The sequence below is a fragment of the Condylura cristata genome, unplaced genomic scaffold (assembly GCF_000260355.1).
Source record: "Condylura cristata isolate star-nosed mole 26May11 unplaced genomic scaffold, ConCri1.0 scaffold00021, whole genome shotgun sequence".
Classification (NCBI taxonomy): Eukaryota; Metazoa; Chordata; class Mammalia; order Eulipotyphla; family Talpidae; genus Condylura; species Condylura cristata.
In genome coordinates, this window is record NW_004567122.1 from 38,226,893 (window position 1) to 38,252,327 (window position 25,435).

Genomic DNA, 25,435 nt, shown 5'->3' on the forward strand with positions numbered 1-25,435 from the left:
TCTTGCCCAGAACTGGCCACAGAAGACAGTCAGCAAAGAGGCTGATACAGCAAATCAGTCAGCCTCCATCTGACCTCAGCCTCGGGCCTACCTCACTGCCTACTACCTAAAACCAGGTCAGAAGCCTCCCCTGCCCCTGGATTCCTGATTTTCAACCTGGACCTGGGAGCAGACCCTCTGTGAGAGGCCCTTCCAAATCTTTGAACACAAAGAACGTGGTGTGGTACTGATTCACTCATCCCTTCATTTCCCAGACATTGACTGCAGCCTACTACGTGCAGGGTGCTGGGCTGAGTTTAGGAGAAACAGCAGAAATCATACACGGCCTGCCCAGCGTAACCCCAACCCTGAGACTGGGTCCCCCAAAGCAGCAGGTGAAGCATGAAACCCACGCTCCGGACTCAGTGGACATCTGGCAGAGTGGTGAGTCAGCCTCGGCTGCTGCAGCCAGAGCTGGAATGGATGATCTGTCCCCACAGGCCTCCAGTCTGACCTTTCACCTGAGAGGGAATTTGTTTTTGCCCTGAGGAGAGAGGTATAGCTGTGGAGAAATTTAATGTGCTTATTTATTTGTTTGGTTTCCTTAATTTAATCTCTTTAGCAAATAAAAATAAAGATAGTATGTTTGCCCAAATCGTGACAGGCCCCACCTGAGGTATTATTATTACACTTTCCAGAATTAGAATCACACCACTACTGCTGTGGCCTAGGTGGCCAGGGCAATGGGAGTAGGGGGGAGCCGGAGTTGGGGTGAGGAGTCCAATTCCCAGCTCAGCTCTGCCCATAACTGATGTTGGAAAAGGCTTTTTCTACCTCGTCAGGCCTCATTCTCCTCCTTAGAAAATGAGAAGGTTAAATGTGCTTATCAAGACAGAACTTTCACATTCACTATCTCATTTTCCTTTCATAATATCCTGGGCGGAAGCCATCTTGATCCCTATTTTATTGACGGGGAAATTAAAGCAGAAGGATTAGAAGAGACATGGTGGCCCAGCCAAAGAGAGGGGAGAAAAAAATGAATCCGGCCCCTACCCCACCCCACTGTCCTTTTGTCTCTCCATGTTTCTCATGCTTGACCAGATGCCTTTAAAAATTGCTCAACCGGGCCCTCCCTGGTGGCGCAGCCGGTTAAAGCACTGCACTATGAAGCTTAAGACACTTCCCCATGAGTTCGATCCCTGCCTGCCCCAGAGGAGTCCACATGGTGAGACAGACCTCTCCTGACCCGCCCGCTGCTCCCCTCAGCAGTGTACTTCGTCGATCTGCCTGTTCTGCTCCCCACTCTGTCTCTGGTGAATCCTCTCACCCTCTGCATCTCTGGCCTGTACCCCAGTTCTATATGAATAAATAAATAAATCTTAAAAAAAAAATTGTTCAACCATCCTAAGGTTCTGTCCAGGGACCTTAGTGTCTGCAGACACAGGACATAAGAACCTATTTGGGTTGATCTACATGAAAATCATGGTTTCTCCAGGGGCTGCAGTGTCTCGATTATCCTCACACTGTGAGACGGTAAATACAAACATGAGTATGCTGCGTGGCTCTGCCGTGTTACAGGCAGACATATAGATGAGTGACAAATATTTGTTAATTGTTTCAGATTGTCATTGAAAATAACAGAAAACAATTAAAGTCTTAAAGAACTTATGGGAATCCCATCTGTCCCCCCAACGCCATCAGAGATTCTGTCAGACTAGCTTCCACATTGCCCGAAACTCCTCCCAGTCCTAGCATTCTTGAGTTTCCCTGGAAACCATCGGCTGGTGGAAATGACAATTTAGCTGTTCAGCTGCCAGGTTCACTTAGTTCCCCCATTATGGCTCTGTGCCAGGGTCAAGAAAGGCCCAAATTCACCCACCTTCAGCAGCATGGAAGGAACTTGAACTTCTCCAAGCTCAGGGACGAGTCTCAGGCTAGTAGAGGAGAAAAGCCAGACCTGGATGACGCCATTCATTCCTCCATCACCTCATCCTCTTGTCCACACACTCTTAATTCACTCCTGCCTGCTGTTCTCCAGGTCCTAAATATGTGAGAGAGAAGATAGGGTGGGGGGGAAAAAGCCAAAGTTTGAGTCCTGTGCACCATGGGCCACTATTAGTGTTATGTAAATCGGTGCATACTATCCTTCCTCCTGGGAAGACCCCACCTAATTTTTCTCTGCATGCTCTTTGCTCTTTGTACCGCTCCCATTTTACTTCATGCATATGTATTACCCCGTCCAGAAATAAGTTTCTACTGTAAACCACACCCCTGACCACCACCCAGGTCCCAGGTCCCAGAATCGGGTTGGTTAGTGTATGGATGGAATGGTTTGGATTCAGTGAATGGGGAAGCCTTTTGGCCCTGTGTCCACAGACTCTGTGACCTTGTCTGAAAGGCTGGCAATCCCCAAAGTTTCCGCCCATGACACCCTTATCTTGACCCTGCCCCAACAGCGTGCTGTGCTCCAGGTAGAATATTTGGAGGTCATAGGGGTACCCCCGACTGTTGTCTCAAGAGACATGGCATGGGGTCACATTTGAGTGAAAGCAACTGGGTACATATGCCCCTTTTTTCCCAAGACAAATATTTTCTTTGGTACATCCCATGTACCCCCAAACCTCCTGCTATAGGAGGATGGGAGCTTTCAGTGGCCATGGTGTGCATGCCCCCTCCCCCTAGAGATCAGCAAGTCACTCCACTCACATCTCTGCCACCGAGTCACAGAACACGGGCTCAGGCCACAGAGCTGGGGTGGCAGGGCTGGGGCCAGGAGGGAATGCCCATGTCCAGTTCCCAGAGGCCCAGCGCCACTGTGAGCTGGAGCCAGGAGAGTGGAACAGCTGCACTGATGGCTCCTGGTCAGGCAAGACTGGGACAGCCACACTGGGTATAGCTGTCCACACCGGGGACAGCTACTCTCAGGGAGTCCCCCCTCCCCTCACCACCTCTGCCTCCTCCTTCCAGTCCTGCGGCATCCCTACCATGAGGCTGCACTTAGTCTAGAGCTGGAGACCATCTTTTTTTTTTTCAAAGATTTATTATTTATTTTTGCATACAGAACCAAGGTACAGGCCAGAGGTGCAGGGGTGGTGAGAGGATTCACCAGACAGAGTAGGGAGCAGAACAGACATATCAAGGAAGCATACTGCTGAGGGGAGCAGCGGGCGGGTCAGGAGAGGTCTGCCGCACCATGTGGGTCACCTCCAGGGCGGGAATCGAACTCATGCTGAAATGGCTTTAGCTTCTTAGTGCTGTGCTTAACCCACTGCGCCACCAGGGAGGGCCCACTGGAGACCATCTTTACCCCTGCTTTACCAGGGAAAAAGCCAGAACCCAAGAACTAAAAGCACTTATTCCCTAGTTCATCAGCATGAACATAGTCTGAATTTAGCCCATGTTGGCCCAGCAGGAGAATCCATTCCCCTCTTACCTCCTCCCCTCCTACAGTGTGCCACATCGTGCAGAAATCCATGCTCTGGAGGAAGAGACTGACACCATAGGTTATGTTCAAATGTAAAATCTTCATGCATGGAAAGTCTCCATAAGAAAGGTGGAAACACAGGCACGGTGGCCCTAGGTTGGGGATGGCCCCAGCATGAGCGCACTTTCCCACAAATGAGGAAGACACAGACACAACCCAATGGAAAGAGGGCCCAAGAATCAAAGATAAGTCACAGAACTGGAAGCCCAAGTACCCCACAAAATGATGAAAACCTCTCAGACTTGCAAATTAAAACCATGCTTGAGAGCCATCAGTGCAGATATTTGGTCTCCAGGTCTCCAACAGGGCAGCACAAGTTCCAAAGTCTGACAATTGCAGGGTGAGCCTTGGGGGCAGGGTGTGTGTGTGTGTGTGTGAGAGAGAGAGAGAGAGAGAGAGAGAGAGAGAGAGAGAGAGAGAGACAGCAACTCGCCAGCCTCAGTGAAGCCAAAGAAGCCCAAGACCCCTCCCGGCTCATCTGGACACTTATGCCAGGGCATTGACAGCAGTGTGATCTGTGTTGCAGAAAGCTGGAAAGAACCCAAATGACCAGTAATGGGGTCTATGCTCAGGACAAAACATTTGAAGGTGGTGACTGTTTGTCTGGAGCCCTGCACATCGAGGTCTAAATTTCAAGCAAAATATTAAATGACAACAGCAAATTGCAGACAACCACGCAGAATATTATGTCATTTATTGGAACTTTTTAAAAACCTGCAAAGTGATACTTGAGATGTTTTGTGAATATGTACATCTGTAGACTAAATATAAAAACACATACAGGAACGACTCACATCCACCTCGGGGAATGAGGGGTGACTCTCCAGACAGAGGGTGGGGAACGGATTGAGAAGCTCCTATTTATGAGTGATGCCTCAGCTCATAATCTAGGTCTGGGGAGGGAAAGCTGTAAGTACTAGTCCCTATATTTTTCATATATTAAAAAAAAGTTGGACATGGGTGATTTGGTGATGGGAAACCCAAGGGGATTGCAACTGAGATGGAAAAATGCACAAAAACATGTAAAAATAAACTAATACAAAAAAAAAAGTTGGATAACTGCTCCAACATCAGTTGTCTGCGTGGTCACTAATCACTGTGAGAAAACCCCATCTGGAACATACTTCCTAGTCACTGCTTCTGATTCTGTTCATTAAGGGTCCTTCAGCTGCATGAAAACCCAACAATGGTGGCACATGTGAACTCCTGCCCTCAGTTGCCTAACTGTGCAGGTTGGCAACTGCAGCAAGGAGACCTTGTCTCCCAGCTGTACCTGCACTATCATTCGCCTCCTTCTCAACAAAGGGCTGCAGATCAAGTTCTCCTCTGACCAACCCAGAGACAAAGGATGCTCAGAGAAACCTCCCCACCCCACCCCCAACCCCCACCCCCGACATAGGTCAGTGGCTTTCCCTGTGCAAACCACGGATTAGAGGTGACAGGAGAGTCAGGAGGTCTGTTGTTGTTTTGCTGGGTGATTCTGGAGGAGTGACATGACCTCTCTGATCTGTGGGGAGGGTCTCATGGGAATGTGTGGGTTAACAGAGTGGCTCCCAACCTAGAAACATCAGAAATGACTGGAGAACTTTTAAAAACACAGGCGCAGGGGCCTCCTGACGGGAATTACCCCAGACAACACTCTGGTTCAGTTTTTCTATGGAATCACCGGGTGGATCCAATACGCAGCCCTATTCAGAGAACCATTCAATGGATTGCTATAGGCTGGACCTTCACGAATGTGAGAAAATTGTCCACGACACTCAGTTTCTCTCCCCATCCCCCGGGCTTCCTGTACCTTGTTAATCATCACCACGAATAGTTGATGCTGAGCAGGGTGCTGGGTGAGAATGAGGAGCAGATGAGCTTCCAGAACACGGCCCCTCTCAGCCTCCCACTCCTTAGTAACCGCAGGGAAGCTGAGGAGGAAGGAGGGAGGGGGGCAAGCACTCATACCCTCCACAGGTGGAGGGGGTCTGGTGGCAGGGACTGGCCCACCTGCTCAATTCTGCCCCTGCTCCTCAGGCCCCGACACTGCCTGGGTGCAGGCAACTCCTCCCCGCTGCCTACCCCTCTGGCAGGGCCAGAAGTCACTCCAAGTCACAGAATTCCAGCACCTCTAAGGTAGGCCAATATTTACCTCCGTTTTCCTGGTACTATTATTTAATTGGTACTTTCTTTTATGTTGACTCACTGTTTTTTTACTTGAATGCCAACTTGAGCTCCATCCTAAGCAATAATATCTGTGAAATAACAGGTTTGATGTGCTAGTTATTTTTTGTCTAATACATATTAAAATAAATACAAAGCAATTTCCACTTTTAAATGGCCATTATGTGTCTCCTGAAGTCTCTCTGCGTCACCACACTTGCAGAGACATTCCTGCTGGCCCACAGGGATACAGACAGAGGACAGGAGAGGCTGGCTGGGCCTCAGGCCAAACACTGTGTGGGACTCCCTATGCCCAAAAGACTCCACACTGCAGATTAGGGTGCAAGCCAAAGAGCCTGTGAGCAGCCATCCTGGTGACCTTGACCTTGGGGAAAATGTCCTTTGATTGTGCACTGCCCCCTCCTGGCAGGTCCTTTTGTGATGTGTGTGCTCCGGGAAGGGCAAGGGCAGGCGAGGCGATGTAAAACAGGGGTGACCCAGCCCAGGGGGAAGCCAGTATAATCAGGGAAAGCTCTGCTGAAGATGTGGCACTAATACTTAGTTTTTGAAGGGTGAATAAGACATAGTCACACTTCAGAAAGGAAAAAGGCGACTGTTCAAAAGGCGTGGAAGAGAGTCCTTGAGTGTCAGTTGCTGGTTGGAAAAGAGGGATGATCCCAAAGGCAGTGTGGGGACTGGTCAGAAAAGAGGACAGAGGCAGAGGCAGCCTGGAGGGCAGAGGGTCAGGGCAATGGCCCGGGTGAAGAGGAAAATGCCTGCTTCTGCCTCTCAGCCCCCCTATCTCTGGTCTGGTCCCTCATGGGCCAGAGGGGAAAGCTGGGCTCTACACTCACCAAGGACCCTTCATTTCTCTGAGAAATAAAGCCACATTAATATGAAATTATGCTGATGAAACTGAATTGCTGCATCCTTTTTGGCAGTTCATCCAGCCTTAGCTATCCAACAAACCCGGGCATCCCCTCTGGCCCACTTTACACTCCAGCCCATAAAAAGTAGAGCCCTAGTCTGTAAGGATGTATTTACTAGGATGTCTGCAGCAACGCCGGTGGATTAGCCAAAAGCAAAAAGTGAATAACCTATACCACGCTCGCCCACCTTTGTCAGCTGAAGTCCTGCAGAGACGCTTGAGAACGCACTGACAGCTGCTTCCCCTGCACAGCCCCAGCAACCGCCAGCCTTGTGGCCTTGTGGCCGCAGCCTTGACCTTCCTGCACCTCGGTTTCCCTATCTATCAGCAGGGCTGCTAACCATTTATATGCTGCATGGGAGATTCTGAGGATTAAGTCAGTTGCTGCTTGGGAGCCTTGTCACACAGCACTGGCTCACTGTACCAGCTCCACGAATGTGAGCTGTTACTATTACTCAAAAGGCTGGGGCAGATCCAGACATCTGGAGCAATGGCTGTGATGTGTCAATAAGTGAAATAATCAACTTGCAGAGTTGTGTGTTTAGAATGACCCCCTCTGTAAAAAAAGTAGGAGATAGAAAAAGGGAGAGCGGCGGTGGGATTACAGCCTCACAGCTAATGTCTCAGTTGTCTAAGCAGAAGCAGGGTGAGAAGAGGTCTCACCTAAGAGGCCCCCTAAGACTGGCTGGGGAATGCAGGAGAGTGGAGTGGAGGAAAGTGGGCTGGGAATGGATATGAGGGAGGGAAAGATTAACTTTGACCCTATAGATCTAAGAATCGTTTGACTTATTTCAATAACAACTTATTAACCTCTTAGAATCTTTAAAATCACCAGTGAAATTGAAGAAAAAAGAGAAATTGTCATCCCACCAAAGGCAAGGATGTCAGGGAACCCACTAGAAAGTCATGTAGGTCAAGGAGACCCCATTATTACAGTAGAGAGCAGGCCCGTCTTTGGGTTCTGAGGGTAAAATTTACCTTCTCAGATGGGCCCTTCTCTTGAGAATTCCAGTGCTGGAAGGGCCTTTGTCCAACCCCTCCAACTGAAAGAAATGTTGAGGATCAGAGAGGTCAAGAGACTAGCCCAAGGTCACACAGCAGACACAGGCCAAAAAGGTCATTTCCTACTGCTGACCCCAAGGCCTTCCCGCAGGTATCTTGCTTCTGCTCACTTCTGTGGCGGAATGACTCCTGATGGGATAAGAAGGCGATAGAGCCCCACCTGCTCAAAGCCGTCCACTCCTGCCCTCACTGTATCCTCTCCAGGATTCAAGAGGGCTAAGGTATGCCCTTCTCCAAAAGGCATTCCCAGTCAAGTGGACTGGGAGTTTCTGGCTTCTACCACAAACAGAGGCGTCTTTTTCTAATGGGTAGAAAAATGCTCCAAAGCTGCTTTTTTTTTTTTTTAAAGCACTGTTTTGTTTGCTGCTGTCTTAATTGTTGCTATGTTATATTTTATCAGTTTAATGTTTTAATTTTGTGCTTGGGCCTCGAGGCAATTCAGTGAAGGGTATGATTTGGAAAATCAAGGAAATAAAGAAATTGTCCACAGCAGAGGCAGCCTCCCAGGAGCCAAGGACAAAGTCTAAGTGCCTAAAATGAATTTTATTAGGAACAAAACAAAAACAAAACAACATGTTGCTAGACAGAAGATATTAGGCTACCCTGGCTTGGTTTGGTTTTGCTTTTTAATTTAATACCAGTTTTCCATTTCTTCCAAGGTCAGCCAAGGACGCACGACCCAATTCCTCCTTGATGACCTTCTTAGAAACTTCCATTTTTCTATTTCCAGGCCTACATTGGTGGTGAGTGCTCTGCCTTCTTGTCTTCATTTAAGGACTGGTGTTGGGAGTAACGCAGCTAACCAGACAGCCACAGATCTGCCTCTGTGGTCTTTACATTCTAGTAAGGGCAGCATCATAACTAGAGAAGTCATGCCTCCAAGGGTGAGAAAATTGGTTCTTGAAAGGGTGAAAAAAATTTTGCTCTTACAATGATTTATATTGGGCCCACCCTGGTGACACAATGGGTCAAAGTGCTGTACTATGAAGCTATCCACAGCCACTGTAGCAAGAGTTTGATCCCCAGCCAGGGAGCTGACCCACATGGCGTGACAGACCTCTCCTGACCTGCCCGCTGCTCCCTTCAGCAGTGTACTTCATCCGTCTGCCTGTTCTGCTCCCCATTCTGTCTCTGGTGAATACTTTTACCACCCCCACCCCCACAGCTCTAGCCTGTACCCCAGTTCTTGTATGCATAAATAAATAAATATTTTAAAATGATGATTTGTATGCTCATCACCCTGTCTTATCTCCGTGAGGGGTCTCAGTCGGTAAGCTAGGCCATAGGGCCAACTCCAGCTGCTGAGCTTACACCCTGAGCTCAGGAGCCTGGTTACTGACCTCCTGGCGGCCCAGTCCATGAAGATTTCCAGTTTCTCCCTGAAAACTAGCCCACCCATTTTCACCTCCCTCCCTTCTCAGCCACCATCACAGGGTCCAGTGGCTGTGTCCTGTTTTGTCCACAATTTAGACCCTGTGCCCCTTTTCCCACCCAGCTGGCAAGATCCCAGGCCTGGATAAACCTGACTAAGACCTTTCCACTGTCCATACCTGAGTAGGTGAGCCATGTCGGGGGACATCCCCTAGCAGGACAGGCGGGGGCCAGGACACACAGAAAGTCATGGACACCAACCTCGACCAGGTTGCTGCCACTCTCAGACAGTTGGGGATTTGTGGGCAATCTTGCTCAGCACTCTGAGTCTCATTCTCCTCCCTCCTTCAAACTCCTCACCACCTCTTCCTCGCTCTCCGCAGAAGACCTTGCCTCCCACTTTGCAGAAAAAATAGAAGCTCAAGATGAGATCTCCCTTAACATCCCACTACAAACCTACATCTACGTCTGCACTCATCCTCTCTTTGTTCCTTCTTTTGGTTCTAGAGAAGTCATCCCTCCTCCTCTCCAAGACCAACCCCTCCACCCACACACTTGATCCCACCCCTTCAGATGCTTGTGAACATCCCCTCGCTGATTAGCTCCCCAGTTCCCTACACCCTCAATTAATCTCTCTCCCTTTAATCTGCCATCAGCCTTTAAACAAACTCAGGTCTCCTGCACCTTATAATGCTTCCCCCGCCACCCGACCCCCCCACCCCCCCCATGCACATAGAACCCCGTCACCACATCTCTCTCCTCCCCTTCACACAAAAACTTTTCAAAAGACCCACTGCCTTCCTTCTCCCTCCTTCACCAACCCCACTGCTGCCACGGCACTTTCTCCATCAGGCCGCTGGAGCAGCACCCCCTGAAGCCGCCAGGCCTCTCCACACTTGTCCTTGAACCAGTGCCCACATTCCATCCTCATTCCAGCCAACCAGCCAACATAAAGCATCCTCCTCGGCTCTTCCCTTGATTTTTGTCCTATGCCCATGCTCTTCTCTGTCTTCCTTCCTCTCTGTCCATTCCTCCTCACCTTTGTAGGCATAACCTTCTTGTGGCCCTGACCTGTAGGTGTGCCCAGAGCACCATCCCAGCCACCGCCTCTCCTCTCTCCTGCTCTTCCTGGGCAGTCCTGCCCTTTTCCTCAACCTCAATGATCCTGTCTCTGCTGGCAATTTGCCCAAACATAGTCTTCCAAGTGCCCAATCAAAATCTGTACCTGGTGTCTCAAAGACATCTCCAGCTCAACATGTCTACGGAACTTGTACTTTTTCTGTCCCATCTCACAGCTCCGCTCCTCACTCACCCCCCACCGCAATCCCATTCAGCTGTCCCCATCTCATCCCCTGCCTCTGCACAGAAGCCTCGGGGTCCACCCTGATGCATCCTTTTTACTCAACACATCTCTAGGCTGATCTCTCTTCCTGATAACTCTGGAAACTTCTGCAGTTCCCCAATGCTACTTCCACCAGTAACCCCTACACTCCTAACCCTAACTTGTCTTTCTGCATCTCCTTATACACCCAGTACTCCACAGGTCATATTAAAATTCAAATGTCTGCTCTTCTCTGGTGGCACAGTGGGTTAAAGCACAGCACTAAGAAGCTAAAGCCACTTCTGTGTGAGTTCGATCCCCAGCCTCGGACTGATCCACATGGCGCAGCAGACCTCTCCTGACCAGCCTGCTGCTCCCCTCAGCAGTGTACTTCGTCAGTCGGCCTGTTCTGCTCCCCACTCTGTCTCTGGTGAATCCTCTCAACCCGTGCACCTCGTACCAAGTAAATCTTAAAAAAAAAAAGAAATTGGGCAGGAAGAGTATACGACTATGATAATAGGCACATGGGTGAATTGGTGATGGGAATTCCAAGGGGATTACAACCAAGATGAAAAAATGTACAAAATGAAGAATGATGTTAAAATATATACATATACAAAATTAAAAGAAAACACATCCTTTTCCTTTCTACACCTACTCATTGTTTGTAACAAAGAATTTGTATTACTGTTGTTTTAGTTTGCGACTCCTCCAGTGGACTTTATTGGGACAGAGAATGTTTCATCCCCCACAGGGGGTGCTCAAAAATACTTGCTAAGTGGTTGAGTGGATTAATTTCCTCCCTCTTCAATTACCTGGTGCCAGGAGCAGTAAGCAGTTCCTAATCTCTAGGAGGGTCAGCAATGAACGTGATGTGCTTACCACGCCCATATTAGATGCATCTTTCACATTTTCTAGAGCAAAGTTTCTATAGCTCATGTTGTCTTCAGATTCTCAACAGGTTCGTGAAATTAAGAACAGTTATTCACATATTCTCTCAGCCTCTCCGCCAACCTCCTCTCAACCACTACATTATAACAGTAGTTTTGTTCTGCACAAGCCTATTCTCCCACTCCAGTCATAGGGATTTTTAAAAATATTTATTCATGCATACAAGAACTGGGGTACAGGCCAAAGGTGTAGGAGGTGAGAGTGTTCACCAGGGACAGAGTAGGGAGTAGAACAGGCAGAGTGACTGAAATGCACTGCGGAGGGAGCATCGGGTGAGGTAGGAGAGGTCAGTCGACAGCGCCATGTGGGTGACCTCCCTGGCTGGGGATCGAATTAGTGCTGCAGCTTCTGAAGACAGCTTTGTACTGCTGTGCTTCAACCCCTTGTGCCACCAGGAAGGCCCCAGTCATAGTGAACTTATCAAAACCCAAGGTTTAAGGATTGTCTCCTTAAGCCTGTAAGAGACATCTACTGACACTGGAGCAAAATGCACATTTGGCTGGGGGAAGGGGTTGCTATAGACCCATCAGCTGGTCCAAATTCATGTGTCCTCACTTGTTCCCCTTGTCCCCCCGCCCAAACTCTCCCTATAGCCCAGTGTGGCACAGAGTGGCTTTTGTTTAGTTTTCCCCAGCCTATGCCAAGGCGAGTTTTCCTATCTACACCCACTTGGGATGCCAGTGCTCTCCTTTGCACCTAGAAAATCTTGTTCCATCTTTAAGCCTGAGCTTATATGTCTCTTGGGGGTTAGGTGCCCCTCCTCCCTGCTCCCACAGGCCTTTCCCCAACAACACACATAAGGCATGGAACCACAGTTGCCTGGTTACCTACTATCTCTTTCTGTGCCTGTGAGCTTTGAGGCCAGCTAGCATGTCTGATTCATCACCCCACCCCCACCCCGCATTCTAGTCAGGCGCTACCCCAAGGTATGATGCTCAATAAGGATTTGTTCAACCAGTGAAAGAATAAATCAACAGATGACAAATAGTGCCAGGCTCATGGGTACTACAAATATGCAAAATGAATAACTGATTGGGCAAATGGAAGCCCGGGTTTAGAAAGAGAGTAAGATTAGGATGTTTGGAGAGGAGTAAGAAGCCCCACTTGGTGCAGAGAGGAAATTAAGATGGAAGATAATCCCTTCAAGGAGCAAGTCTGAAGGACTTTAAAAGAGTCATTTACAGCCTGGCCTACCCAGGGGGCGGGTCCAGTCCTAGACACGCCCCCCGGCAAGACGCGGTTTTTTTCTGCCCTCCGAACCTGCCCTTTCCATATCTAGGGGCGGAGCCTGCCACTTCAGAGGTTAAAACTACATTTCCCGGCGAGCCGCGCGGTCGGGAGAACGAGGAGCCGGAAGTGTGGCGCGTGAGGTCTAAGGGCACGAGGGAAGTGGCGGGCTGGGACTGAGGGGGGCGTGCAGGTGAGCGGGCTGTTGCGGGCATGGCCGAGGCCAGGAAGCGGCGGGAGCTGCTGCCCCTGATCTACCAGCATCTGCTGCATGCGGGCTACGTGCGTGCGGCGCGGGAAGTGAAGGAACAGAGCGGCCAGGTAAGCGTGCGCGGCGGCGTGGAAGGGCCGCGTGCGAAATGTGGGGAGTTGCGGCCCGCCTCCCTTACCCTGACGGTCTAGACGGCGGTCAGAATCGGATCCCGCGGTGCTACGGGGTGCGGCCGGGCCCGAACGAGCTGCTGCCTCTGCCCGGCCTCTGCGGCTCCTAGGTCCCCGGGCCTCAGTTTCCCGAGTAGTGCAGTGGGCGTGCCGGCATCTGTGATCGTTCCCACAGGCCTTTGTAAGTCCCGCGCCCCTTAGCTCCACCTTCTCCCTGGTGGTTCCCTGTTTTAAAAGTTTCTGCCTCAGGCCACGTGGTTGTGCGCGGGCCCCCTAGGGCTAGAAGGTGGCTGAGAGTCTGTGGAGTGAGTTGCCCTGAGCCCTGGGGCGTTAGGAGAGCGTAGAAAGAAGGCACTTGTGGCCCTGTCGTCCAGTTCTCAGCTTTGGGATTTGAACGCGGGGTACAGTCATATCATAGTTCATTCATTCATTGGGCAACTTAACCTGGAGCTTTGGGTAGTTGAGAACTATTAAGAATGTCCCCCGGCCCTTCTGGAGTTTAACATCTAATGGGGAGATAGGCGTACATCAGGAATGTGAAAGTAAGTGCTTAACATTACATTAAGTTCCAAGAGGGAGAGGCATAGGGTGATAAGAGTGGCAGACAAGGGATATATCCAGGACTGCTTTCTTCGGTAGTCTCCATTTGAAATCTGACAAGAAGGAGGGTGAATTTTCCAGACAGAGGTGCAGATGACCTGTAGTGGGAGGGAAACCTGTGTACTATAACCTCCAGAAAGCCCTGAAGTGTGGAATAAAGGGTGGTAGAGCCCCTTGGGGCCAGGAACCCTCTTATAGGCCCTTTGGCCTTTTTTGAAAGAGCAAGTGTTGAGCCACTAATGGGTTTTTAAACTAGTGAGGTAGAAACTGATTAGTTAATTTTCCTTTGTAGGCTCTGCCCTAAAAAAATGTTTATTTTTAAGATCTCTTTGACTAATGGGTAATGGATTTAAGATATTATCTTAATGTCTGTACTTTGCGTAAACCTATGTGGACCTCATTTGCCCTTCCACCAGTTGTATCACTTAACATCTTTGGGGAAACAGGGACTGACAGGACAGGATGCAGTACCCATCTTCATTGGCACATTTGCCTAGGCGAAAGTATTGTACCTTGTTGGAGCATACATTCTAGCAGTGGCAGACAGATGACAAATATATATTTTTTAAAGATTTATTTATTTACACATACAGAGCTGGGGTACAGGCCAGAGGTGCAGGGGCGATGAGAGGATTCACCAGAGACAGAGCGGGGAGCAGAACAGACCAACTGATGAAGTACACTGCTAAGGGGAGCAGCAGGAGAGTCAGGAGAGGTCTGCCACACCATGTGGGTCACCTCTGGGGCAGGCAGGGATCGAACTCATGCTTAAGTGGCTTTAGCTTCTTAGTGCTGTGCTTTAACCCACTGCGCCACCAGGGAGGGCCCTAACAAATATTTTTAAAAAGTGAATAGTATCTGGTGTCAGGTGATGGTAGGCGTTAGCTGTACAAGTAAGGAAGGGAATGTCAGGGTTCAGTCATACAAAGGGAGGTCAGGAAGCCTCACTTAGCAGTGACATTTAGGCAGAGACCTGAAGGAAGTGAAGGAGCCAAGTATATAGTTAGCAGGGGAGACAATATTCCTGATGAAACACCTTGGTGGGGACTGGTGGCACATCTGTGGGGCAGGGAGGGGGCTGGTAGGCTTGGGCTGGGATAAAGTGAGAATCACTCTCGAAGTCTTGGTGTTACTGGTCACTGTGCTGACCCTTGGCTGGATTATCTCATTTAGACCTAGTCATTTGCTCTGTGGGCTCTACTGTTATCCCCGTTTTATCAAGAGGGAGCCTCATAAAGCAGTTAAGGGATTAGCTTAGCCAGCTAACCGAGAAGTGCTGTCGGACTTCATATTGGATCTCTTGGCCCAATATCTGACACTATTTTGTCCTCGCCTCCTTGGGGCACTGGACACTTGGACCCTCTGGCCTCAACTCCAGAGGCCTGGACTCCACTTCGTTCCCTCTGCTTTTCCCAAGAGACGGTCACCATTTGGATCCATTTTCCTCCTACTGGACTTGTGAACTGCATCATGCCATCTGCATGCCTTTGTGTCTGACTGTGGTTCATACTGCCTTAGAGAGCTTGGCCAACCTTCCCGTTAAAAGCCTCTGAAAGGTCAGGGGTGGCCAGTAAGTGTAGAGAATGCCATGAAGGGTGGGCGCCAGATAAATGCTGGTTGGGAACATCCCAGCTCCAGGTCCTCAAAAATACCTCTCATCAACATGTTGTCTGAAAAGTTTTTAGCTGGAAATTCCTGTCCTGCTTGTCTCTAGGAGGCTTGCCTAGTATGGCAGACATAGTTCCCAGAGCAAAGAGACCATTTTCAACCACTAGTCTCTGCATGTCATGAGATCTTAGCGAGAAGGGATCAGGAAGGATGCTTATTCTGATGCTTGCTCTTTACTTTTCTGCAGAAAACTTTCCTGGCTCAGCCTGTCACTCTTCTGGATATCTACACGCACTGGCAACAGTAAGTCCACCAGGGCTGAAGGTGTGGAGAGGAACCTCCAAGCAGTCGGTTTGGAAGAAGGGTACTAATACCAGGAAGCCAGGTCACATATCTGGGTGTCTGGTAGGGGCAAGGACACTGAGTCCCATGATCAGTGTTTCTAAAAAACAAAAGCTTCTGGTAGTCATTCCATCAACGAACATTTTTTGGGAAGCCACTGAATGCCAGGCCCTGCCCTAAGTACAGTGATACCGACATGACTGCCGCGTGTCCCATGGTTTCTGCTTTCCTTCCGGGTGGTCACCTTGCAGTTAGACATGTCATGAGAAAAAGAGGTGGCTGGTGTCAAACGCACATCAGCAGGTTAGCCTGGCTTCATTTGGGGGTTGAAGGAGACTTCTCTGGGTGACCTGACTGAGAACTGCAAGGAGTAGGGGAGCGAACATAGTAATGGACAGGAGGCAAGGTGTGCGAGGGGTTGTGTCTTACAGGAAGCTGCTAGCGCTGAGGCCTGCATTGCAAGTGCCACTGGGCACTGTCCCAAGAGTTTGGGAATCATGTGGGGGGGGGGGGTTGGTGAAAGAAAGTGGTTTGGTTTAGCCACCATGCAGGACTGGTGGGCTGGGAGATCTGTCCCTGCAAGAGCTGGTGGGGCATGAGGCATCTGTTATACAGATTCCTGGGGTTGGAGGGGTGAAACTAGCATCTGTGTGTGACTGTGCACCTGGATGCAAGGTGCATGGGCCTGGGCATGAGGTGGAAGGAACCTGATTTAGGGGGGAAGATTTTCAGGACTTACTGAGTGAAATGTATGTGAACTTACATGTAGAATGTACATGCTTTTCAAGGAATGGGGGAGAATCCAGAGGAAGGGCTTGAACAGGAAGGAGAGGTTAGTTGTCATCTCCCCGCATATTGACCTGACCACTGTGGGGGTGAAGGACCTGAGTTATGTCCCATGAGGAATAATAGAGAATCTGAAGGGCCAGATAGGAGAAGGGTGAGAGAGGGGCACTGTGGGCACGTCTCTGAGGACATGCCGTGTTGCTGGGCCCTGCGAGGATGGAGATGGACTTTCCCTGCTATGACTGAGTTCAGCTTCTGAATCTAAGCACTGGGTCATCAGAGCCTTCTAACAAGCAGGTCAGCCACAGTAGAGTGGTGAGCTCCCTCTCACCAGAGGTGTGTAACCAAAGTCAGGAATAGTGTGAAAGGGGCCCTAGCTTCCAGTGGAGAGCTGAAGTCAGCCCTAAGTGCTTCCCTTTCCCTGCTACTGAGGCAAACTCAGTTCGCAAGTAAGTCCTGCACTTACTTGCTCAGGTGTGCGTGTGTTGCCCAGCCCTTCCTTCCCCAGAGAACCACTTCCTCAAGCTGCAGTGTATGCCCCTTCCTTGCACTGGCCCCTTTTCCAGATGTGGGGTACTTGAGTAAAATAGGGAAATAGGCCCTCCCTGGTGGCACAGCGGGTTAAAGCACTGCACTGAGAATCTAAAGCCACTTCCACATGAGTTCGATTCCCGCCTGCCCCGGAGGTGACCACATGGCGTGGCAGACCTCTCCTGACCCGCCCGCTGCTCCCCTCAGCAGTGTACTTCGTCAATCTGCCTGTTCTGCTTCCCACTCTGTCTCTGGTGAATCCTCTCACCCTCCGCATCTCTGGTCTGTACCCCAGTTCTGTACAAATAAATAAATAAATCTTTAAAAAAAAAAAAATAGGGAAATAACCCACCAGAGGCAGTGCAGCTTAGTGGTTCCTACAAAGTTCAAATCTAGCATGTGGCTACATGGAGTTGGGCAAACTTGGCCTCCCTGTGTCTGTGTCTTCATCTGTAAAATAAAAATAATGCTAAATTAAATGCTGGACCTTGCCATCAGAAGCACATCTCTTCCCCCCCCCCATGTTTATTGAGCAACTACTGTGAGCACAGACTGTTCTCCTTAATAGCTGAGAACGAATAAGAGAGAAATGATTGCCCTTGTGCAGCTTCCATTCTTTTGGGAGGAGAGGGCAGCATGAACTGACCTGTGAAAGCTGGCTTCGTAGGCAGTTTCCCAAAACGTGACCTGGGAGAAGGGGGCTGAGCAGTGTCTCTGCTAGGAAGAGGGGTGGAGCCAGTGCCACTTCGGGGGCAGGAGGGTGGAGTAGAGAAGTGATACTTAGAAAGTTCTAGGCCTTGGCCTTCTGCTTATACTACCAATACCCCAGGCTGACTCCTTGACCCTGGCAAGGCACGTAGTTGTACATTTGTTCATTTGAGATGTGCTGTATCTAACCCCCCCTTCCTGGCTTGCTATGTTACGGGGAGTGGGGTAGGACAGGGAGTGTGTATGGGGAAGGGGGTTCTCTGGGGATGCTGTGTTACCTTTGAGGCCTGAAGGATAAGGAGGGCCTGGACTCCTCTGGGAAGAACTCTTCCAGAAAGTTTTAGAGGGAAGAGAGGAGACTCGTGCTTCTATGAAGTGCCTGCTGGTGCTACAGTGCACTATTCAGTGGCTAAGCTACTGTTCCTAGAGAGCTTTAGTGAAAATCTTTCTGATTAAAGATAGACAATTATGAAGACATTTTATAAAATGAGTGAAAATGCAGAATGCAACACTGTATCTCGTCATTTAGACTTCCCTCTCCTGGGGGTAGGGAGGCCGCGAGTGTTGGAAAGACTTTCAGACCTCTTGGAGTTGTCTGGTCTCCCAGTCAGTACAGCTCGTGCCCCTTGTTCTGCAGAACCTCAGAGGTGGGCAAGAAGCGGAAGGCAGAGGAGGATGTGGCCCTGCAGGCCAAGAAGACCCGGGTGTCCGACCCCGTCAGCAGCTCAGAGAGTTCGGAGGAGGAGGAGGAGGAGGAGGTGGCAGAAGCCGAGACCACTAAAACTGGTAAGAGCCCTGTGTTCTAGACCTGGGTGGGGGGTGGGGGAGGCAGCCCCTGTCGTTGGTTTTTGGGGACTCAGACCAGGTGCACCCTGACCCTGTTAGATACAGACTATGGGGTGAGAAGTTTGGGAGTGGGGAGGAAACTACCTTCAGCTTCTTAAGTGAGCCCTGAAAGACTGGGTCCTGTCAGAAGAAAGATCCAGAAGGCTTCACATCTATTTCATTGCATCATGGACCCCTTCTTATGCAAGCAGTGTTTCCAGGTGCTGGGGATTCAGTGGTAAACAAAAAATCAGATGAGCCTTGTAGTCAAATTCGGGGTACATACAGTCGGCCCCCACAATGGGGCCCTGGAGTTGCATCCCTCTGGGCTCCCCAGTGATTCTGATGGAGATGGACAAAAGCCCGCTCTCTTGGAATTGCTGGAATGATTTCAGAGGTGGCAACCAGTGGACACCTCTGTGTCCTGGGGGCTGCTCACAGCGTTGTGATTGTGGGGCTTTTTTGCCCCGGAGGCTATCCTGGCCGCTCTGACTTCAGAGCATCAGCTGGGGTGACTGGGGTCACAGCCCCTTCTCCAGGTTCTTGGCGCTCCTTGTGCTTCCAGTAGCACTTTTCTAGCTCCAGAGCACCTGGCCTCCCTCTGCTTACTGGGTTTGCTTCTGGAGAAGTAATGTCTTCATTTTAAAAAGTAGTTTCTGATTGAAAACTACAGAACTATGAAGTGTTCATTCTAGAGTATTTTTAATTACTCTTTTTAAAGGCAAGGACAATTTACCTATGGTCTTGCCACCTGTAATTAGACAAAATACACATCCATTTATTTCTCCTGAACATGTTTCTTTTCAGTATTTGCAGTCGTACTGCATGGTTTATATATTGCTTGTTATTTTAAAGGATATATATGCTAGACAAGTTTCCTTTGAGCTTTCCAGAAGCATACAGAAGAAAAATGGAAGGTTTGTGGTTCTCCTTCCCACCGGGGCCCCTCCTGCTGGAAGGGCTTCCAGGTTCTCGCCCCCGTCTCCCGGTGCTTACTCCTACGTGTGGGTACCTACCTGTGATTTAAAACACAAATTGTAAAATTTCATGCTGACTGGCCATTCAGTGGATATTTAAAGCTGTGATGATGGAATCATAATTATGCTTTTTAAAGGAGTCCTCACTGAGAGCACCTGAAGTATCTGTGGGCAGCCCGATACGGTGTCTGGCTCTTCAGGCTAATTCTCGATGGGAAGGGTGACCAAGGGACAATTGAAATCAGAATGATAATTAGAGATGGTCATTCAGTATCTGTCCTCTCTACTCATGAATGTGCTTAATCTTTCCATAATTAAAAAAAAAAAAGATATAGTTAATGCCAGGAGAATAATTAGATCAAGCCATTCATCTCTGCAATGTCCTCTTTAACCTCAGACCTTAGAATTCATTCCCTCTAAGCTCTAAGGAGACAGCACCCTAGTGTAACAGCACCACAAATTTGTTACATGGCAACATCTACCCAGGTCCAAGTCTCGGGGTTCAGCTGCTGCTCCTCTAAAGTACTATTTACATTGTGCACAGCTTTGTCTGTGGACTGGAGACTGACGGCCTGACCCCTGGCCCTGTCTCCCTGAGTAGACTGCAGTGCGACGACCTATTAGAAAAGCACCCCTGGAGATGTGTGGGGCTGTTACGGTAGTTTGGGCTGTGAGCCAGCCCTTTGCTTTGGGGCCTCAGATGCCACCTTGGGATCTATCAGGGATGCAGACACACAGAGTTGGGCCACTGTTCCCCTTGCTAGTGGGTGTGGCTGAGATATCGCAGAGCTGTCCCGTGGGCCTGAGTTCAGCCTCATCTGGCATGTGAGCACCAGGCAGCCACATCATTTGTTGGATGAGCTGAGACTTATTTGCTTTTCTTTGTTGAGGAAAAAGTCATCTGGCACATTTAACAATTTCTTGTGTCTTACAGCCCCGAGATTCACACCAAGCAACTCCTCAGCCCTGTCAGGGGTTTTGCCATCAAGTGTGAAAGAAAAAGCCAAGGTGAGTAGGGACCATCTTCCAACCTGTCCGCTGTGGGTGTTGACACACACAGCCCTGTAGGGCTATAGGTAATTTGCCACTCTGCGTTCAAATCTCAGCCTGTTGAGACCCTTCATTTCTCTGGGCTTCCGTTTCCTTTTTGCTAAGTGAGGGTGATAACCTGCTCTCTTGGCCACTGATATGTCTTGAACCTAGAATAGATGGTTTCTTTCCTCTTTTACCTATGCAATTGTTTCAACAAATCCCCACCTATGCAGTTCAGGCTGTGAGGTCGTGGAGACTCCATGGTGAGTAAGGTCCCTGTGGTTCTGAAAACTCAGAAAGCATCTTTTAGTCTGGAACTACTTAGAAAGTAGAATGTCATTTTCTGGTCACCTGTGAAGCAATGTTACAGGCACACAAAGGAGTGTGTCCCTGAAATTGCCTGGAGTGTTATCACTGATATGTAAAAGTCAATATGAAATAATGTAAGACCCACAATGCAGTACTACTTAGCCAGTCACTGCCACATCCCAGGAACTGTAGTCAGGTTACCCCTGGGCCTCTGAGGAGGGGTATGAATTTTGGCTCTACTTCAGCAGTTGGCAGAGACTCAAATAAGTGACTGGCCCGGGCTCACCCTGCTGGGTCATCTAGCGTCGGGTCTGCTCCTAGGTCTCCAAGTGCCTCAGTGTGTGTCTGCCCTGCCCATTCTCCATAGGCAAAGAAAGGTGGCCAGATGGTGAACTCCACAGCACACCCTACATCCGGAAAGGCAGTGGTCCAACTCCTCTCTGGGAAGTCCCCCAAGAAGATGCCAGAGCCCTCAGCGAATACCATCTTGGTCTCAGAAACTGAGGAGGAGAGTAGTGTCCCAGCCGTTAGAACCACCACGAAGCCTGGTAAGGAGTGCCCACCTCCAGGAAACAAACTCCCAAGCTTGAGCTGAGGAGGCAGCCTGGGCACTGCATTATCAAACTTTGGGACATTCTGGAACTCAGAGGTGTGTCTCCATGACAGCAGGAGCCCCACTTCAGGCTGTTTGCCCCCTCCATGGTAGAGGATCATCTGCAGGGACACGCGAGCTTTGTGTAGGAAGTTTGAGCAGCCGTGGTAATGGAGTGTTGTCTGGTTATTGCTTCCCGGTGAGCCCAGGGCCCACTGCGGAGGCTTGGAGACTTAGGTTTGTTTCTGTTTCTCACATAGCATGTGCCTTGCCCAACTCAGTTTAATGGCAGGTAGAGATTTTCTAGGCCATCTAATACTAGAGTGTGAGTGTCAGAACCTCTAGTAGCCCTCAGTAGGGCCTCAGGTATGTAGGAGCCTATGATATGTATGAATGGTCCCTGTCTCAGTTGTGAGGCTCCAGAGAGGGTGGGCTAAAGCTCTGCATTTAAAGGTTGGGTACATAGCAACCCTCTGATTAGGACTGGAGGGTTGTATTGCTGGGAGGGGAAGGCCATCTGTAAAGGATGACCCTCAGTGCCCTCTCTGTTGACTCCTCAGGAATGGCATCAACGGGACAGGCCGACAGCTCCAGTGAGGACACCTCCAGCTCCAGCGATGAGACAGACCTGGAGGTAATTGCCACACATCCTCAGGAGCTGCTCTCCACGCTTCTAGCCCTCCCAGAGCCTGGGTAGTCTTCATACACCTGTGAGCCCTGCTCAGTCAGCAAGTGTTCCAGAGAGAGTAGGAGCCAGGAGCTGCGTGTTCTCTGGTTGTGAGAGGTGGCTGGGACTGTGGGAGAGACATCCCACCTGTGAGTTCAGGAAGGCCTCTTGGGAAGACACCACTGGAACGCCCTGGAGCAGCTTCACCAGGGAGGGGTGTGGGGACTAAGTATCAGAAGAGTTTCATGAGCAGGACCTGGGCAGGAGCAGGTCCTGCGTGGGGTGAAGCAGCTCTGAGAGTTCTGTTCTGGCAAATTCCCGGCCTTGGCCTTTAGCTTAACATAAGTAGGACTTTGAGCCTGTGACCTTGTCTCTTTGAGCTAGGAGAAGTCCCTGCTCCTTGGGCAATTGTGGCCTACCTAGAATACAGCCACAACGGGAAGACAGACCTCCTGCTGCTATGGGGAGTTGAAGTCTCCATGCAGTTTGACTGGTGGCGGTTGCTGTGAAGGAAACCATAGGGAGGCCCTATAGCAAGAGGTGCCAGGGGTTGGGACTTTGAAGCAGCATCAATGTGTAATTTCATGGCTGAGGGGAGTGGGATGCCAGACAAGGAGGAGCGGCAGGCACCAAATTTTCTGCCTGCCTGGGGGACTCACTAGGAAGAACTAGGGTTTTATACTACGAGCCCTGGGGATGGTTCCAGACACAGGGGTAGTAGCCTGATCACTGGTCATGATCTGAATTGGAGGATGGTGCAAAATAAAAGTAATGCCACCATGGAGGTTTGGCAGGAGACGCTGGCAGCTGGCCCCAGGGACCACTGGCAGGGTTGTCATGGGGCGGGCGGGCCCAGTGAGGACCTGAGCAGCGCCTAGGGCTCTTTCCGCCTCACCTGGAAACCGTGACAGTGAAGCCCTAGCTGCCATCACCCTGGGCCTGGCTGTGGGCGCTTCCCTGTCCTGCCCAGGAGTCAGACACAGTATGCCCTGGGCTTTGCTCCCTGGCCCCAAGGGAGAATAGTTAAACTCAGCTTGGGTAGGACAGCAGCAGTGAAAAGGGGCTTGAGGTTGAGGAAATAGCTGCCCCAGAAGCCTGTCCCCATGACAGGTGAAAATGGCAAGGGTGTCTGCCTGGGAATGCTTGAATTACAGTCAAAGAGCCCAGTGTGAGAAAAAATGTACCCAGTAAACTCGTGACATACTGGCGTTCAGGTCCTGCTCCTCAGGGCAGCCTCTGTCATCAGCTCAGTGGAAGGGGCAGATAAGAGAGGAGCTCCTGATTGAGAAGGGTCTCCTCTGCTGACCCTGAGTGCCAGGCTACCGTCTCTGCCAACCCTGGGTGCAAGCTGTGGCAGGGAACAGAGGTGGTGAGAATTCTGCCCCTAAAGGCACGCCCACCTCCCCCCCATCACAGCTCTGCCTCTCAGCATTGGCCTTAGCAGGTAAATATCTAAGCCTCTTGTCCTTTTCTGGAGAATGGGTCTGAAGATAGTATGGCTCAGGGGTTGTTTGAGGATCAAGTGGGCCTGAGGTATAAGTCACCCAGCATCTTCTAGCCCTGGGGGTAAAGGGTGAGGCTCCTTCCCTGATTCTCTCCTCTCTCTCCAGGAAAAACCCTCAGGAAACCCCTCCCAGGTCAAAGCCTCACCAGCCCCAGCCAAGGAGCCTCCAGGGAAAAAAACAGCCCCTGGGAAGGTGAGTTTGACACCCCAAGTCTGAGTCCGGCGTGCAACTGACTGTAGTCAGCAAGGTCGAGAAGTCAGGGGAAGGCTTCGAGAGCAGCAGGGAGTGTGAAGAGGGGGTCCCTATGCAGATACCTAGCAAAATGGGGTCCAGGGAAGCCTAGCCCTCAAGATCCCCCCACTCCTCCGTGGCCTGAGACTTACCTGTGGACCCCCAATAGGGACAGTAGCTTTGTAGTGAGACTCTGCTGGGGTTGGGAGTTAAGGTGCAGGAGCTGAATGCACAAGTTGAAAGGTTGGAGCAGTTGGGCTAGTTTCAGACACCCTGGAAACGCCTTACGCAGGCAGAGCTGCAAATGGATGCTTTGTGAGGCTCTGCAGCCCACTGTCAGTAATTTCTCCCCTTATCGCCTCTTGCTAGTCAATCAGTCCACTGTCCTCCCAGTTAGCCCTGGGACTTGAGTTTTCATTGCTGGACCTCTACCTTCTCAGCCAAATCTCGACCTTGTTATGAACAAGGATCTGGCTAACTTCCATCTTCTGAGACCTCCCAGCTGTAGCATGCCCCAAGGGGAGGCAGGGAGCTGGGAAGTATGGGAGTCATACAGGAAAGAGGAAGGTCAAATGGGAGGGTGGAAGCCCCTCCCTGGCCCCAGCCCTGAGGCTTCCCTGGTGAGGCTCAGGAGGGGTGGTGCGCGTGTCCTCGCGCGCCCCCCCCCCCCACCGTCACCAGAGTAAGGGGAAGGTTTGCAGTAAGATTCCCAGGTTAGTGAATGTTAGAGGGAAATAGAGCAGGCATGTGGGAGATGGCTGTTAGGGCACTCTTGAGGTAGGTCATTCTGGGCAAAAGAGCATGACAAATGCCGAGGCCCTGAGGCAGGTGAGCGAGTGAGGGTCATTACTGATCAGCCCCTGTCCACAGGGCCACTCTCTGCCCCAATTGATCTTTCTGTGCCTAAGGTCACCTGGTATTGCCTGGTGTCCTTTTTAGGGGTTGAGTGTAATATTTATGTCATATCTGCTTTCTCTGTTGAATTAAAAATTTGGAAAAGGTGCAAGCCAATCTGATTGTCTGTAGGCCTCTCCCCTCTGTAGAAGGAAAGTCACCAGAACTGATTTTTGCATGGGGCTGAACAACTAGTTGTCACCTCCCCAGAGCAGACAGGGCTTGCAGCGACTCTGCCAAAGCCCTCAGGCCAGAATCAGTGGCTGAGATAAGCCAGGGACAGTCAGTACCTTAGTGAGGAGACCAAGCCCAGAGGACCTTGCTCATGAATCCAGGTCAAACTCCCCAGGAGTCCTGCTGTCCCACAGACCTTCCTCTGTTCCCTCCCCTCTTTGGGACTTCTTGGCCCTCCTGTCCCTGTGTAGGCACAGCCCAAGAGAGCTACTAAGAAAGTGCTGTCTTTCTGGGACTGGAGGGTACTGGGGTGAGGGGTGGCAGGCAGATGGAATAAGAGGGGCTGTGAGGGCCAGGAGACAATGTAAGCTGAGTCCCTAGCTGAACCCCATTCAAAGTGTGGGTAAAGAGAGAAGCTGCCCCGTCTTGTGAGACTAAAAGCATCACCAGAAAGTGAGTAACGAGAGCATTCTGCCCTTTCTCTTTTGCTAGGTGAAGGCATCGGAGAAAATTGTCCAAGTCAGAGCTGCCTTGGGACCTACGAAGGGAACCCCTGGGAAAGGGGCCACTCCAGCACCCCCTGGGAAGGTAGGACCTGCACCCACCCAGGCCAAGGCAGGGAAGCCAGAGGAAGACTCTGAGAGCAGCAGTGAAGAGGAGTCGGACAGTGAGGAAGAGATACCAGCTGCTCAGACCCCACTTCAGGTGAGGCCTGGGCAGGCCACGCAAGCCTGCGCCTGCCCCAGACGCCTGCCAAAAACTTGTTCTCCATTCCTGTGTGAGAGCCCCGCTCCCTTCTTGC

General features: G+C 50.5%; 1 protein-coding gene across 6 annotated transcripts in view; it reads left to right on the forward strand.

Moving 5' to 3' along the window:
- Positions 1-12,655: 12,655 nt before the first annotated feature.
- The window catches only part of TCOF1 (Treacher Collins-Franceschetti syndrome 1), a 34,128-nt gene continuing 21,348 nt past the window's right edge, over positions 12,656-25,435 (forward strand). For all 6 annotated transcript variants that reach the window (XM_012728027.1, XM_012728029.1, XM_012728028.1 and 3 more), the window contains exons 1-8: positions 12,656-12,792; positions 15,308-15,363; positions 18,065-18,213; positions 20,164-20,237; positions 20,938-21,118; positions 21,723-21,796; positions 23,440-23,526; positions 25,126-25,338. In XM_012728027.1, the coding sequence (XP_012583481.1) occupies positions 12,685-12,792; positions 15,308-15,363; positions 18,065-18,213; positions 20,164-20,237; positions 20,938-21,118; positions 21,723-21,796; positions 23,440-23,526; positions 25,126-25,338 (942 nt within the window). In that variant the 5' untranslated portion in view covers positions 12,656-12,684. The remainder of the gene's footprint in view (positions 12,793-15,307; positions 15,364-18,064; positions 18,214-20,163; positions 20,238-20,937; positions 21,119-21,722; positions 21,797-23,439; positions 23,527-25,125; positions 25,339-25,435) is intronic.